The sequence below is a fragment of the Perca fluviatilis genome, chromosome 24 (assembly GCF_010015445.1).
Source record: "Perca fluviatilis chromosome 24, GENO_Pfluv_1.0, whole genome shotgun sequence".
Lineage (NCBI taxonomy): Eukaryota > Metazoa > Chordata > Actinopteri > Perciformes > Percidae > Perca > Perca fluviatilis.
In genome coordinates, this window is record NC_053135.1 from 17,884,840 (window position 1) to 17,900,398 (window position 15,559).

At 45.3% G+C, this 15,559-nt stretch overlaps 1 protein-coding gene across 4 annotated transcripts in view; it reads left to right on the forward strand.

The window, feature by feature from the left end:
- Window positions 1–15,559, forward strand: part of als2b (alsin Rho guanine nucleotide exchange factor ALS2 b) — a 53,009-nt gene that overhangs the window by 2,375 nt on the left and 35,075 nt on the right. The window contains exons 2-15 of one of the 4 annotated variants that reach the window (XM_039792923.1): window positions 146–291; window positions 1,297–2,252; window positions 4,356–4,731; window positions 7,859–8,033; window positions 8,447–8,543; window positions 10,530–10,607; window positions 10,777–10,995; window positions 11,252–11,423; window positions 11,998–12,187; window positions 12,304–12,369; window positions 13,145–13,307; window positions 14,343–14,474; window positions 14,773–14,901; window positions 15,016–15,039. In XM_039792923.1, the coding sequence (XP_039648857.1) occupies window positions 146–291; window positions 1,297–2,252; window positions 4,356–4,731; window positions 7,859–8,033; window positions 8,447–8,543; window positions 10,530–10,607; window positions 10,777–10,995; window positions 11,252–11,423; window positions 11,998–12,187; window positions 12,304–12,369; window positions 13,145–13,307; window positions 14,343–14,474; window positions 14,773–14,901; window positions 15,016–15,039 (2,923 nt within the window). The remainder of the gene's footprint in view (window positions 1–145; window positions 292–1,296; window positions 2,253–4,355; window positions 4,732–7,858; window positions 8,034–8,446; window positions 8,544–10,529; window positions 10,608–10,776; window positions 10,996–11,251; window positions 11,424–11,997; window positions 12,188–12,303; window positions 12,370–13,144; window positions 13,308–14,342; window positions 14,475–14,772; window positions 14,902–15,015; window positions 15,040–15,559) is intronic. The other 3 variants (XM_039792925.1, XM_039792924.1, XM_039792926.1) reach the window with 3 other exon arrangements.

Consider the following 15,559-nt stretch of genomic DNA (forward strand, 5'->3'; position numbering starts at 1 on the left):
ATTGGCAGATATCTCTCTCTCTTTTTTTTTTTTTTTTTTTTTTTTTCTCTCTTTTTTTTTTTTTCTCTCTTGCATCCCTAATTTGTAAGAAAACCTATAATATTCCAGCCCTACTCATTATGTTTGTGAATGATCCTTTTCTCAGCTCTGGGGATGACGATGGTGGAGAACGAGGCCTGCTCCACACCTGGAGGGGCTACTCCTGCAGTGTCACCCCCGAAAGGCTGCTCCTCCCCGGGCCGGTCCTCCAGGTCGCCCTGGGCACACGGCATGGTGTTCTGCTGGTGGAAGGTAACATTATTGGTTTTATAGTAGTATAGGTGGGTGGGGGTCAAGTTGATCTTCTGCTTTTTCAGCTGTTGTTTGTAAAATTTCTGTTGAAACACAGTCGGAGAGGATTTAAAGTGCTATTTTTTCTTTCAGTTCTTATCATTTTGGCGCTGGGGATTTTCCTTTTGGGGATGGCTAAAACCTTTTTTTGGGGGCGCCAAAAATTCCTCTATGCAGGAAAAACCCTTGTTTTATTCCAAATAGACTGTAGAGCAGCGGTTCTCAAACTTTTTTTTCAATAAATTACCCCATTTGAATTGTTTTTTTAAGCCAAGTAGCCCCTGACCAGCGATAGATTTATCAAAACAGAAGCCATGTAACTGAAAAACATTTAAATGCTGATGAAAAAAGGCAACAAAACCTTTTTTCAAAAGTCGGTAGAAAGAAGAAAGTGAGGCAAGAATAGGTGGACAATAGTATCAAAAACTTAGAAAGCGTGGCCGGTTGGTAGAGCGGGCGCACATATGCAGAGGTTTATTCCTCGACGCAGAAGGTCCAGGGTTCGAGTCCGACCTGTGAGGGTTTCCTGCATGTCTTCCCCCCCCCTCTCTCTCCCCTTTCATATCTCAGCTTTCCTATCCATTAAAGGCAGAAATGCCCAAAAATAATCTTAACTCAGTGTCTTTTTAAAGAGGCATAATCAGTACATAGTCAATTGGATTTTTGGGACATTTATTTAGCTAAAATCTATAATAATAAGTGGTGGTTACACTTGCATGAATGCAAAGCGTGGCTTCTTTTTCTTTATTTCATCTCATTTGTATGTTAAATCATATACTAAATAGTTTATTGTTTAATCAAAGCATGTCTGCATTGACTAGGTTGAAGATTATTGCTACTGTATAATATCCCTCTAACTACCACTAACTAACTAACTAACTAACTAACTAACTAACTAACCTTTTGATTTGACACAAACGGCCACGTTCTTCTTTGGTTATTGTGCCGTTGTCGCCTCCAATTCAGGCGGGCAGGTGTACAGTTTTGGGGAGTTGCCATGGAAGCAGAGTCAAGCGGGCGAGCCTGCCAAGCCCACCCTGGAGAGCGCGCTCAGCGGGCAGCGCGTGGTCGCTGTCGCGGCCGGGAGCTTCCACAGCGGCGCGGTGACGGAGGACGGCGGCGTCCACATGTGGGGCGACAACGGCTCGGGCCAGTGCGGCCTGTCGGGCCTCAGCACCGTCCCAAACCCGACTCCGGTCGCCCTGCTGGACTCTGACGCCGCCAGCCCGCCGCAGACGGCCCCGGTGCTGGAGCTGGCCTGCGGGGCGCAGCACACCCTGGCGCTGTCGGCCCAGCGGGAGGTGTGGGCGTGGGGCAGCGGTGGCCAGCTGGGCCTCGGCGCCGCCGCCTTCCCCGTCTGGAAACCGCAGAAGGTGGAGCACTTGGCGGGAAGGCACGTGCTCCAGGTGGCGTGCGGGGCGTCCCACAGCCTGGCCCTGGTGCGCTGCCTGAGCCCGCAGGACGTCCACCGCCCCCTGGTGGACAAATGCAGACAGTGCAACCAGCTGCTGTTCACCATGACGGACAAAGAAGACCACGTCATCATCTCCGACGGCCACTACTGCCCGCTTGGCGCCGAGCCGGCCGAGGGCGCGCACGGGCTGGAAGCGCCCGCTCCGTCGACGCAAGCCCTAAAAACATCCCCGTCCGAGCCGGTCCTCTGCTTCCACGCCGCCGCCTCCTCAAACTCCCTGGCGCCTGCGGGAGGCGCCGACCCCACTCAGGATTCGGAGAACGAGGCGTCGGCTGCGTCTGACGGCGCACCGCCAGCCTCGGACTCGGACCACTCGGCTCGGTCCGGAGGCGGAGGGGCTTCCGGGGTCAAAGGTTCACCCTATCCGGATGAGCAGGCCGTCAAAGACTATCTGAAGAGGCTGTCGGAGAACACGCAGGCGGATCAGGCAGCGAAGGCGACTCTGCTGGTGAGTTGGACTCTATCACAGTTATGAGACTACGGGCGCTATCTCACACCCGGCGCAGCCCAACGCCAGACGCAAGTGTCTTTGCTAGTTTAACACTGAAGCAGTTGTCAGTTTCCCGTCCAGCGCCCGCGTCGTTTAAATACCAAATGCACCTGCGCCTATCCGTGCACCCTTGGGCGTGCTGGTCTCACAGGGAGGTGTGTTCAGGTGCATTCTTGGTGTGTTGCTAGCTTGAGGCAGCGGGAAGTGATCGCGCCATTGACCAACAAAAACCTGGTCTAAAGTCAATAGCGCAGCATTTCATTGTTATTTTAACAGCAAATTAGTAAAATGCTCCTAGGCTCGTGCACACTATGCTTGTTACACACACAGGGACGCACAGCAGCACACACACAGCAGCACACACACATACAGAAGATTACAAATAAAAATGTTACGGTGTAAATCCTCCATCATAACAGCAATGCTCCAAGGTCCAAACGTGCCTGGTTTTTAAAGGGAATGGGAGATGATCTCTGATTGGTTTATTGCATGTTACGCCCAGAACACACCTCTGATTAATGAAGACACTAAGTACAACCCTGCCTGGCGCACGGTCCCTTTTTTCCGCCGTCAAACTAGCGAAAGTGGATTTGGACACGCCTTGAACGCACCTGCGCCTGGCGCTTCACGCCGTGTGCTTAGATCGTGAAAAGAGAGCCCTCAGCTTAAGTGATGTGTTATTAATGGTCCAGCTAAGGGGAAATTACTTCTACTACTTCTTTTCGTTACTCTGTTGTCAGTTATTACTAGGGTTCCGAACCTTCACGGGTCTCACGATGTGATTAAGATTATGCCGTCAGATATATATATATATGAACTCCCTCTTTTTATCGTATCTGCTCTTTAAAAAAGACCCTCCCTGAACGTAGCGGCGTCTGAACTCGGCAGGCAACAACAAAAAGCAGCTCTAAGTCTAAAATCTAAGCGCATCCGCATCAGTAGGCAATAATGGATCATGGTCTGTCACTGCATTGATCCAGATTCGTCCAGGTCCGCATCCCAATGCATCGATGCAGTTTTTCAACACCCCGAGTTATTCCACACATTACACAGAGGCCCCAAATACACACATCATGAACATGTGATTTTATGAAGGCCACTATTGATACCTCCAGAAGGACCTGGAGCACTGGCATCTGCTTTGATTTATATGTATTTTTTACTACAACATGAAGAAAAGAAAAAAATGCCGCAAAGAAGAAAGCTGATCTGGAACAGATCGTAGTGTAGAGAGTCCTTTGGTAGATTCACAGCCGACTGATTATTTGACTATTGCATTTACCAAAAAATATTTAGGAGGATTCACGCTGATTATTCCAGAGTTGCAGGTTGCTTTGGAAACAAATAAATGAAGGAAAATAAAAAAACAAACGTTAACCTCGGTACTTTTCAGTCCCAACTGAAATGTGTCCCAAGTACCGAACGCCAGCATTAAACGTCGGTTTCAAATCGCTTTTTTCAAATTAACGTCATCTTTGATCAGGTAGTTGGCGATTTAAATGAAACAAATTAGGCAACAAAAAAAAAATATACATATTTTTTTTTAGGGACAAATAATCAATTTTTCAAAATCGGCGCAAAGAAATCACGATACATTACGATTTCCGATTTGTTTTCCCCCACCCCAACCATTCACTGATATCCAACATAGAGAATAATAGGTCCTGGATGTACTTGGACGTCTGATCTAGTAGCACCCAGACTCTACTCTCACATTTGAATTTTAAGGCCGTCCCACGAGTCGCAGCCACAGTAGCACAGGACGACACACACCCACTCAACGGCCACTTCGCCATTCTGCCCTCCGGACACAGGTACGGGTCCCTGGGGTGCGCTATGGCAAAAAGCCTGCCACCTGCAGCCATAGCAGCCCTGAACAAGAGACCCAGATAAATCACTTCCACGCTGTCCGTGTTCCCTGTCTGTGATATTTCTCTACTCGTCGTTCTGTTAGGTTTGAACTTTTTCGTTCATCTGTACGGTGTTTGCGACAAAGAATTTCCCCCTCGGGGACGATAAAGTCTAAAGTCTGCTCATGCTGCTTTATTTGCCTTCCCCCAGACGTCCGAAGGAAGGCTGACCACCGGCTCCACGCTCAACAGCTTAGTGGCGTCCTGTGCCTCCGCCGTGGGCGAGCGGGTCGCCTCCACCTACGAGGCCTTGTCCCTCAAAAGGATGATGAACTTCTACCTTCCATCAGGAGTGGCGAGGGCGGACGGGCCAGCGGCGGTGGCGGCGGGGCTCGCGGGCGTTGCCGGCGATAACACCGCCGAGCGCGTCCGCCAAGAGGACCCCACGCAGGCCAAGAAGAGCTCCAGCACGGGGGACATCCGCGAGGAGGAGGCCGAGGGTCTGCGGCGGCGCCTCTCGCTACCAGGACTCCTCTCTCAGGGTAGATACGCTGTTCACCTCTTATCCTCCTCCTATACCCTGCTGCGTAAGTACTTCTTGCGCATGTGTGTGTGTGTGTGTGTGTGTGTGTGTGTGTGTGTGTGTGTGTGTGTGTGTGTGTGTGTTTGTTTGTGTGTGTGTGTTTGTGTGTGTGTGTGTGTGTGTGTGTGTGTGTCTTTGCTTCAGGCTTTCTCATCCAGCTGTGTTGTCGCACCTTGTGCACTGTTGGATCTTTTATATTCTGTGTACGTCATCTCTTATTCTCACTTCGACAGACCTCCTTCCACAGCGCTGCGGAGGACGGTCTGGCTAGTCGTCCACACAGCACTCCTGGATGGGGGGGGGAGGGGGGGGGGGGAACGCTTTGGTTTATCGGCATTTCTTTAAACCAATCACAATCTTCTCGGGTGGTGCTAAGTACCGGACGGAGCCACGGTGCCTAAAAAAGTCTCAGGAAGGAACTTGTTTTGATGGGACATGTACGTTCAAAAGTAGTTTTAGTCGTGCGACAGAACACTCAGATTGGGTTGGGATTGTCGTTTTGGTGTACGGTCGGCGTGAGTTATCTATTATAGCGTCACACACATGCCCCTAATTTCTAGTGTCAGCACTTATCAGCTAACCACCCCGAAAACCTCTCATAAAACCATCCAGTTTTTCTTTCTCAAACCTTTAACTCTCCTTTCTTTATCTCTGTCCTTTAGAGCACCAGATGGCTCCCTACAGGGGGCCATAAAGGTCTCTGTGTGTCTCTGTGTGTCTCTGTGTGTCTCTGTGTGTCTCTGTGTGTGCATGTTTTGTGTTTATTTCATGCACACTGAAGGGCGGAAATTAGCTGTTGCGCTGGTCCTTTAGTTTCCAGCCAAGGGAAAGTGAATCTATTAGGAAGAACCCTTTTTTTATGCAATAGCCCTATAAAATGACAAAGTAAAATAGTCACTAAAATGATACGATTTGGATTCACATCACATGATCCTAGTCGCTTTTTTGGAATTCACCATCCAAATGAGTCTTAATCAGTGGTTTTCTAATCTGTATTTTTCAGACATGTCTGTCTTCAGGAGCAGAAACCAATTCAACCCTATCCTGCAATGTGTAATCCTCCATCAGTGTGTGTTCTGTCTGCTTACCTGCACTTCCTCTTAAACCATTGTTTGTCTGCTGTACGGCAGCATGTGTTTGACATGACCTGACTGTAGTTTCTGTTTTGATAACACACATTGATTTCTTCTGCTGGACTTTGCACCTGAGATCCATTCAGGGGATTCTTCCACTTATCACTTTGGCTCAGGGTTGCTTATGCAACTTCAATACCGGTTGCTAAGGGTGTGACGAGATCTCGCGTGACGAGATTTCTCGAGATCTCGCGTGACGAGATTTCTCGTCGAGGTGAAAAGAGTGAAAGAGTGACAGACAAGACGAACACAATATGTAAACATTGTAAGAAAGAAATGCCGTACTACTAACTACTCAGTAGTTAGTAGAGAGCTGTGGTGGTGCTGTAAGTGTTTTTGCATAGTGCTCGTGTTAGCCGCGGTATACGGCATTTTTTTCTTACAATGTTTACATATTGTGTTCGTCTTGTCTGTCACTCTTTCGCCGTTTATTATTTCCGCAGGAAAACCAAAATGTTGCCACACAAATGATTTAAAAGTGGCAGGGGGATTTTCAATAGTAATTCCACGCTCCATCACGCTGACATCACATCGCCTCACGAGACAACTTTTCACCGCGACGAGAAATCTCGTCTCGTTCTCATGAACCCAATCTCGTGATGTGTTTCGTCTCGTGGAGTAAGCGTCTCGTCACACCCCTAGCTTGTAACCTTGGTTCTCTGAGTAAAGACTATTTTTCCCAGTCATATTTCTTAACTGAAGTTTTCTTTAAATTAGTGTTAAATTCGCGTCTCGCTCTCGTGACCCCAATCTCGTGTCTCGTCTTGTCTCGTGAGCGAGTGTCTCGTCACACCCCTACCGGTTGCTAAACGCTACTTTTTCGATGCCAGTTTTTCAACGTTTTTGTCGCCCTTTTCAAGGTTTCTTTAATGCTGGGTCGCCTATTTCAAGGTTTTTTTTTTTTTTTTTCAAAGTCTTTTTTTTCCAGACATTTGTCGCCTTTTGGCGTATTATTTATTTATTTTTTTTTTTTTTTTTGGCAATCTTTTCGATATTTTTGTCGCTCTTCGTAAAATCCATGCTACATGTCCAACAAAGTTACTTATGGGCCAATTCGGTCGGTGCCTAAAAAGTGTCGAATTCGTTACCCTGTCCCATTCACTTTTAGTAACCGCTGATGTCACTCAGCCTGGAGCCAATTAAATATCTTGCAGTAGGAAAAAAAAAAGTGACAAATGTTGGGAAAAGCAAAAACACTGATAAAAGTGACCAAAAAATCTGAAAAAGTGACAAAAAAAAACATCACCAAAGGTGACAAAAACTTGTTAAAGTAACAAAAAAATTACATCCAAAATACATTGGAAAAAGCAACAAAAATTTGTTAAAAAATTGACAAAAACATAATAAAATAATTTGAATAAAAAAATGGAGAAAAGTGGACCAAATGTATATGCCAAGGTTTCTCAGCGAACTATCACAATAACTCCTCCTTTTATACTTTTTGGGGCTTGACACATTCCAATCTATCTATTTCAGTGGAACAGTTACTCCTTTTATGTCCGATGCTCCTAATAGATTCGCACATTACAGGCTCTAAGATATGAAATCCATTTGAAACATGTATGCTGAAATATCCAATCTATCAGTCATTATATCCACATTACTGATAGGCTGGGAAAACCATGACGACCTTCCACTCTCAGTTACAACTGAGAAGGGTCTGGTGTCAACCAGGCTACATTACTGATGATTATTTATGAAAAATGTCATTGTGTCAATATTTTGTGAAAGCACCAATAGTCAACTCTACAATATTGTCGCAATATCGATATTGATGTATTTGGTCCAAAAGCATCCTGATATCTGATTTTCGCCCAGCTCTAGTAACTGTAATGTGATTACTGAGTTATCAAGAGTAATGTTTTACATTGCTGCGTTACGGACAAATGTAATCTTATTACAGTAACGCGTTTCTTTGTTATTTTGTAACGCGTTAACCCCCCCCCCCCCAACACTATTCAGAACACTGTTTTTGTTTTTTTGTCCGTGCACCCACAGTGTCCCCGCGGCTGCTGAGGAAAGCCGGTCGTCCGAGGATGCGTGCAGTCGCCCTCACCCCATTGGGAGGGGCGGTCCCCGGGGCCCACGAGGTGTTTCCCACCCTGCAGACGGAGGTGTGGAGCTGGGGCCACGGCGAGCACGGACAGCTGGGACACGGAGACAGTCTGGCCAGGTTGGGGACAGTCTCTTGTTACTGCGTCATACACAGAGGTGGAAAGACTCCAAATATATTTGACTTAACCCTCTGAGGTCTAAACACAAGTTGTTACACTATACAAAAATTGCATTATGTCGGCAGGATTATTTAAAAGGCAACCGCAACTACATTGTGCGTCTGCCCTATTTCTGATACCGTGGCGGCAGAAATTTTGCCATGGCGGGCCGCCACTACAAAATAAACATAGAGGAAACACTGCCATAAACATTATATTGTTTAATGCCTACGGACTGTGTAGGAGGAAAAATGTTGTACTTGCCCTTTTGGAGGGAAGCACAATTTAAGAGAAGCAGGAAAGCATTGTGTGTACGTACAAAGAGACACAAACATGCTTGTATTGAACCGTACTCTTATGTGTCTGTTTGCAGATTACAGCCGCTGTGCATCAAGAGTCTGAACAATAAGGAGGTGGTGCGGGTGGCAGCCGGTGCTCATCATTCCCTCGCTCTGACTGCTCAGTCTCAGGTGAGTCAGCGGCTTCTTTTACCTGGCACCTTAAAGGGTAACGTCTGTTTTTTTTCTCAACCTGGACCCTATTTTCCTATGTTTACGTGTGTAAGTGACAGATAGGAACTAGGGGTGGGCGATATATATCGTTTACGATAATATCGTCATTGTTGTGTTAACGATGTGCAAATTGACATTATCGAGTATTTAAATTACTTAGAAGAAAACACTTCAAAACACGCATTGGAACCGATTGGAACACTACACATTCACTCATGTCAATAAAGATGGCGGCGCGCGATTGTGCAGCGGCTGCTAGCTCTCCTGTCGGTGTATATTTATACAAGTACAGCCACACTGAACTAATCAATACAGGACTATGATACAGCACAGCCGTTACGAGAGCCTTCCAGGCGGCTCATAACATCCCGGAGGACATAGCCAGACCGGCCGCTCCATGTTGTTGTCGTCGCTAGCACGCCGAGCTAGCTACCGGCAGGATAAGAAAATAATTCCAGAGGCCGAGCGGAGGACTGCATTTTTGTGCACAATGAATGGAGTACCGACCGCAGGATCGTTGCCCAGCACGTCTCACCTGACCTGGAGCCCTGTCGGTAATATACAGGCCATTTTATTTACTACAAAAACAGCACACTGCCGTCCCCTGATGCTAATGTTAGCACAAGTTTGGCTCACTGCTAACCATAGTGAACAAACTGCAGCGCGATCACCTGGAGGGGACTTTTACAAGGCGCCCTTAAAGTCTGTACTCCCCAGCTTTTTTCCAGCATGCAGCTTGTGCTACTAGAGGGAAGAACACACTAGACCATGTATACTCTAACATCAAGAAAGATACAGAACTGCTCCTCTCCCTCACCTGGACCAGTCAGATCACATAAACTAATCCTGATCCCAGCATAAATCCCAGTCAGAAGGACTATACAGCCAAGTAGAAGGACTATCAGAACCTGGCCTGACACTGCCCTGTCTCATCTCCAGGACTGCTTCCAATAAGGACATGGTTGTGTGCAATATGTTACAGAACAGAGCCCTTTGTTTATTGTTATGATTTCATCTTGCTTGTATGCTGCACAATTTACATTACAGCAGAGGTGAACAACTGAATGTGTACTCAGTGTTCAATGTTCCTATGCTAGTTCAATTAGTATTAGTATAGTATTAGTATTTTTTCTTTGAATTGTTTTTACTTGAATACTTAAATTTAAAGAATTATTTTAAAGAAAATAAATAAGAACTGTTTTCATTCAACATTGTGCCCATTATCATCATAAGTGATTAAGTAACTCGGACTTTTAAAAACACATTTTTAAAGGATATCGTCTAATTATCGTTATCGTCAAAATCTGAAAAAATATTGAGAAATTATTTTTTGTCCATATCGCCCACCCCTAATAGGAACAACACTCTTTGAAACTGGTCCAGTATTGAGCGAGACCGTTTTGACTTGCAGCAACTTACCGGGCTGCAATGCAACCCTGTGGGGCAAATGTGCATCGTCAGTTCCGTCCACTAAAAGAGCTGTTTTTGCCACTGACAGGCTCAGGTTGTTATTCTAATTGTCTGACAACATTATGGAATGGATCCTTACAGAGTTTTGCGGATGTTTTTATGTTTAAAAAAAGGATCTTACTCTTTAACAGAAAGGTCGACCTCCTTAGAAATCCTTTCCATAATGTTGTCAGACATTTAGAATATTAATCTGAGCCTGTCAGCGGCAAAACGAGCACTTTTGTGGACGTAAATTGAAGATGCACAATTGCCCTATTAACTTACATTGCAGCTTGTTTCGCTGACTGCAGACAGCAGCGATCTCGCGTAATACTGGACCAGTGTCAAAGATTGTTTTTCCCATCAGTCACTTAGACACAAAAACATGGGAAAGTAGGGCTAAAAAAAAAAAACAGCAACGAATTTACCCTTAGACAAGACCCCTGCAGACCCCTTTCTTTTCTATCCATGTGTATATTTGGCCAAATCTTCCAGGTGTTTTCATGGGGAAGTAACAGCTCTGGTCAGCTTGGACACATGGAGTCACCCAGCACTGTCCCCCGCCTCGCAAAGGTGAGGAAACCACTTCCTACACACACACACACACACACACACACACACACACACACACACACACACACACACACACACACACACACACACACACACACACACACACACACACACAGATACAGAAAGCCTTTAAGGTTCAGTTCATGTTCCTCTCTGCTTCCGCTTCCAGCTGTCAGAGGGGATCCGGGTCTGGGACATAAGCGCTGGAGATAGACACACTCTCCTGCTCGCTGACGGAGACTGCTTCCTTCCGATCATTTACTACAGCGGACAGCAGGTGAAAGAGGGGGTGGATGAGAGCCACGGTCAACAGGAAGAAGGGAAGGAAGAGGAGGAGCAAGTAGGGGGCTACACCCAGCAGCCTGTACTACTGCCCTTCTGCATGGACGTAAGCACAAAGTCCCATTTTTTAATTTTTTTGCATTTTCTTACTCTACGTGCTAAGGTTCCTATCTTGCACCCGGCGCAGCGCAGCGCAAAGCCCGACGCAAGTGTCTTTGCTAGTTTAAGACCGACGCAGTTGTCAGTTTCCCGTCCAGCGCCCACGTCGTTTAAATACCAAATGCACCTTACGCCCGGCCCTGTGTGTGTGTGTTATTTATTTTTATTTTTTTTAAATCACGTTGTCTCCCGTTGTCTTCCAGCTCGGTTATGTGAGCAACGTGGTTGCGGGCGGCCAGCGGTGCGTGGCGCTCTCGGACAGGAACGTGATGGGCTTCATCGCCAGCCTCCATGAGCTGGCCTCAGCCGAGAGGAAGTTCTACTGCAAGCTGTGTACCATCAAGACACAGATAATACGCCCCCTGCTGGAGCTGGGTACGTTTTTTTTTTTTTGTTTTTTTTTCTTGCCTCCCTTCCTTTTTGCTACGGTCTTCTTCGCTTTTTTTCAAAAAACAATTCCGTTTTTGTCACTTTTTTCTAAGTTTGTCTTCCTTCTTTCTACTTTTCTCTCTGTTTTCTAAGTTTTTGATTCTATTCTCCACCTATTCTTGCCTAACTCCCTTCTTTCTACTGACTTTTTCCTAGTTTTTAAGTTATTTTTGAAAGTTTTTGTTGCCTTTTTTCATCAGCATTTAAATGTTTTTCAGTTACATGGCTGTTGTTTGCTAAATCTATCGCTGGTCAGGGGGTACTTGGCTTAAAAACACAATTCAAATGGGGTACATTATTGAAAAAAGTTTGAGAACCACTGGGTTAAACAGTAGGCCTGTTCCTTGGTCATAATCAACGTTTTGGGCACTACTGCTGACAGAACCCCTCATGTATTTGCAATATTTGTCCTCCATCTACTGCTTTTCCTCCTTATAATACTCGGCCTGGCCATGATTTGTCTTCGCTTTGGCTGAATTTTATTTTTTTTTTTCCGTTTGTGTGCCGTCCCCTTTTCCAGAGTCTCTGAGTTCGTCCCTCAGCCCAGCGGCCATCGGGCTCCTGCAGACCCTCGCGGGCCGATTCAGCCTCTTGTGTCACCTAACCGGGCAGCACGCCGCCAGCCTCACCGCAAACCTGCGCCGCGTCCGTGACGTCAAAAGCCTGCTCATCCTGGACCACGGCAGCATCTTCCTCGACTCCTACGACGAGTACGTGGTGGCCCGTCGCCATCATTTGAGTATTTGTCGGTCCTAAAACAATACGTTGAATCGATTAAAAACAGATTTCTGCCACTTTATGCACTTCCACGTCTCTCTCTCCAAAGGTACTGCAGCGCTGTGGGCAACTTCCAGGTGATGGGAGGTTTCCAGACCCTGACCAAACCCTCACTGTGAGCGCACACACACACACACACACACACACTAAACTTAGAAAGACTAAAGTCTGATACCATCTCACATCTAAAGACAATCTGTCATGATGTCAGTTTTGAGTTTTTAGTCTCAGACTATAAGATGTTAATACCAGGACTTAAAACCTACGGTAACTCGACTCGGGACTCGTGAACAATCTTTATTTTTAATGAAACGTCTGATAAACTGACCGTAACCTATAACCTAACTACCTACGTAACACGTGATATGTAACGTATTTGCTACGTGCGACTTCACGCGAGAGGGGACAACAAACACGTTGACTCTAGCTCAGGGACTTGACTTGGAATCTAGCTCAATGATTTGAGACTTGACTTGGACTCTAGAGCAGGGCCTTGAGACTTAGCTTGGACTATAACTCAGAGACTTGAGACCTGGACTGTAGCTCAGATACTTGAGACTTGGACTCTAACTCAGAGACTTGTAACTTGACCTGGACTCTAGCTCAGAGTCTTGAGACTTGGACTCTAGCTCAGAGTCTTGAGACTTGGACTATAACTCAGAGACTTGAGACTTGACTTGGACTCTAGCTCAGAGACACACATGCGTGCGCATACACACACACAAATACACACTTTAATCCTAAAAAAACTGCTTTGATAAGGTGCTGTGACACAACATTACAGTGATGTTGCAAACAGCCAAAATCCCAAAAGATTGGTGGGACACATAAGATTTCACATGACTAAATGCTGGAGAACAGAACTAACTAGTGCTGATTTGTCTTTGAAGAGATTTCTTTGGGAAGAGTCCCGAGCTGCTGAAAAGGCTGTCGGAGTGCAGCGAGGAGAACCCCACCATGGCCGACCTCCTGGTGGCGCTCTTCTTCCTCCCAACGCGCCACCTTCACGAATACGGCCGGCTGCTGCTCAAACTGGCCACCTGCTTTGAAGTGGTGGGTGAAACACACACTATGGCAATGGGAACTTTGTAGTTTATTAAGTATTTTATCTTAAGTGTTGTATTTTTATTCCTTATTGCTTTTCTTTAGTGTACCAGTTGAGCATTGCCTTCCTTTTCCATACCAAATTATAAGGAAACTGGGGACTAATAAAATAAAGTGTTTTTTTAATAAGGTTTTTTTTTTTTTCTTCACTTATTTGGTCGGGCAAGTGAAAAAAAATTCAACTTGTTTAAAGTCAATTTTTAAGGGCCCCTATACAAATAGTTTTTTTGGGAAAAAAACATTCATAAAAAATGTCAAAAGCGTAACATGCAATAAATCAAAAAAGTTTAAATAGAAAGAAAAAAATGACAAACTCGAGAGAAAAAAAAAATAAAAAAAAATCTTCAAAAGCGTAGAAAGGACGCCTAAAAAAATCCATAAAAAAGCATGAAATGTTGGGAAAATAGTTTGTTATATTTACTTGCCCGATGTGGCATTTTAGTTGCCCCCGGGCCGTCGGGCAACCCTTATTGTTGAACCCTGTAAGGTCTCACCCAATATATGTTTAGCAATACTGAATTTAAAGCACTGACAGATTTGTTAAAGTGGCCATCGCAAAAAAAAGATTAGTCTTAATTGATGTGGCGACAAAACACATTGCATTTCCTGTGACTACTTCACAATAAAAAAATCACCTTGTGTTTCGCCAGTTAAATGCTTTTATTGTGAAGGAAATGATCGGTTTGCATTAGCAGTCACTAAATACAGCAGGAAACGTTGCCGCATACGACCAGTTTGTAATACTGCAAATATTTAAATATTCCAATACTTCATTCGGGGATAGATAGTGATATGCATTTAATTTATTTATTTAAATGAGAGTCTTTGAGATTATTACTTTAAAAGGCCTTCAAAATGTTTACATTTCCAGCTCAAATTTTTAATGTATGTGTATTTCAAATGGCAAAAATCAACAGACTCTTATTTAGAAAATCCCAATGCATTATTTCACGCTAAATATTTGTGTGTGTCTGTGTGTGTTAGTGCTCCGATGAATACCAGATGCTGCAGGACAGCTGCTCTAAGTTCGAAGCCTTGGCCCTCCAGCTGAAGAGAAAAAGGAAGGATGCTGACTACACCTTTCATTTCTGGAAGAGCTTCCCTGGCAAAATGACGGTATTAACTCGCTCTGTCTGTGTGTGTGTGTGTGTGTGTGTGTGTGTGTGTGTGTGTGTGTGTGTGTGTGTGTGTGTGTGTGTGTGTGTGTGTGTGTGTGTGTGTGTGTGTGTGTGTGTGTGTGTGTGTGTATATATCCGGTCTGTGTGTGTGTGTGTGGGAGACTGTGTGTCTGTCTGTCTGTCTGGGTGGGTGGGTGTGTGTGTTTGCTCGTTTTCTTTACCAGCACTTATTGAGTCCTCGAGGTGTCACATGATGTCACGTTATGGCTGAATGGCGTCCCTTGTGTGTTTGTCAGGACTCTCTGCGGAAGCCTCACCGCCGGCTGATCTGTGAGAGCAGCAACAAAGCTCTGACGCTGCAGAACGCCGGGAGGTTCTCCGTCAACTGGTTCATCGTGTTCAACGACGCCTTGGTCCACGCACAGGTCAGCTTCACACACACACACGCACACACACACACTTTTCATTAGGTCCTTTAACGTTTGTAACTTGGTATGTGTGTTTCAAGCGTTTGTGTGTGCTTGCCTCCGTGCTGTCAGGGCGTGGCGCCTTGTAAAAACCTCGTAAGTATGCAGCCAAAAGCAAATGTCAGCACAGTGACCTGTTCCCTGTCCTTACTCCCGCCTTTTGTCCTGTTTGTGTGTGTGTGTGTGTTTGTGTGTGTGCGTGTGAGAAGGAGTGAGAGATGGGCTTAGGGCTCTGTGTCATAGGATTCAGCCCCTAAACACATCAGAAACACCCCCCTATAAAAAAAAACTGGTGGAGTCATATGTGGGGTTTAATGGGGCACCAAAATATCAGCGTGGTTGTGTTAGTGATGCACAAATGCTAATATAATACAGATCTCTTATCCTGTGTACTTGCAACTAGTGATGCACCGAAATGAAAATTCTTGGCCGAAACCGAAAACCGAAAAAAGAGGAAACCAAGACCGAAACCGAAACACTGAAAGAAATTAAGCCAATTATTAGTACCATTGCATTTATGGCTATGACTGTGTACTAACTTTACTAAAATCAAGGCATTGCAATTGTATAAATTAATATTAAAGTTTAATTAAAAAAATATCTAGCAGAAATATGG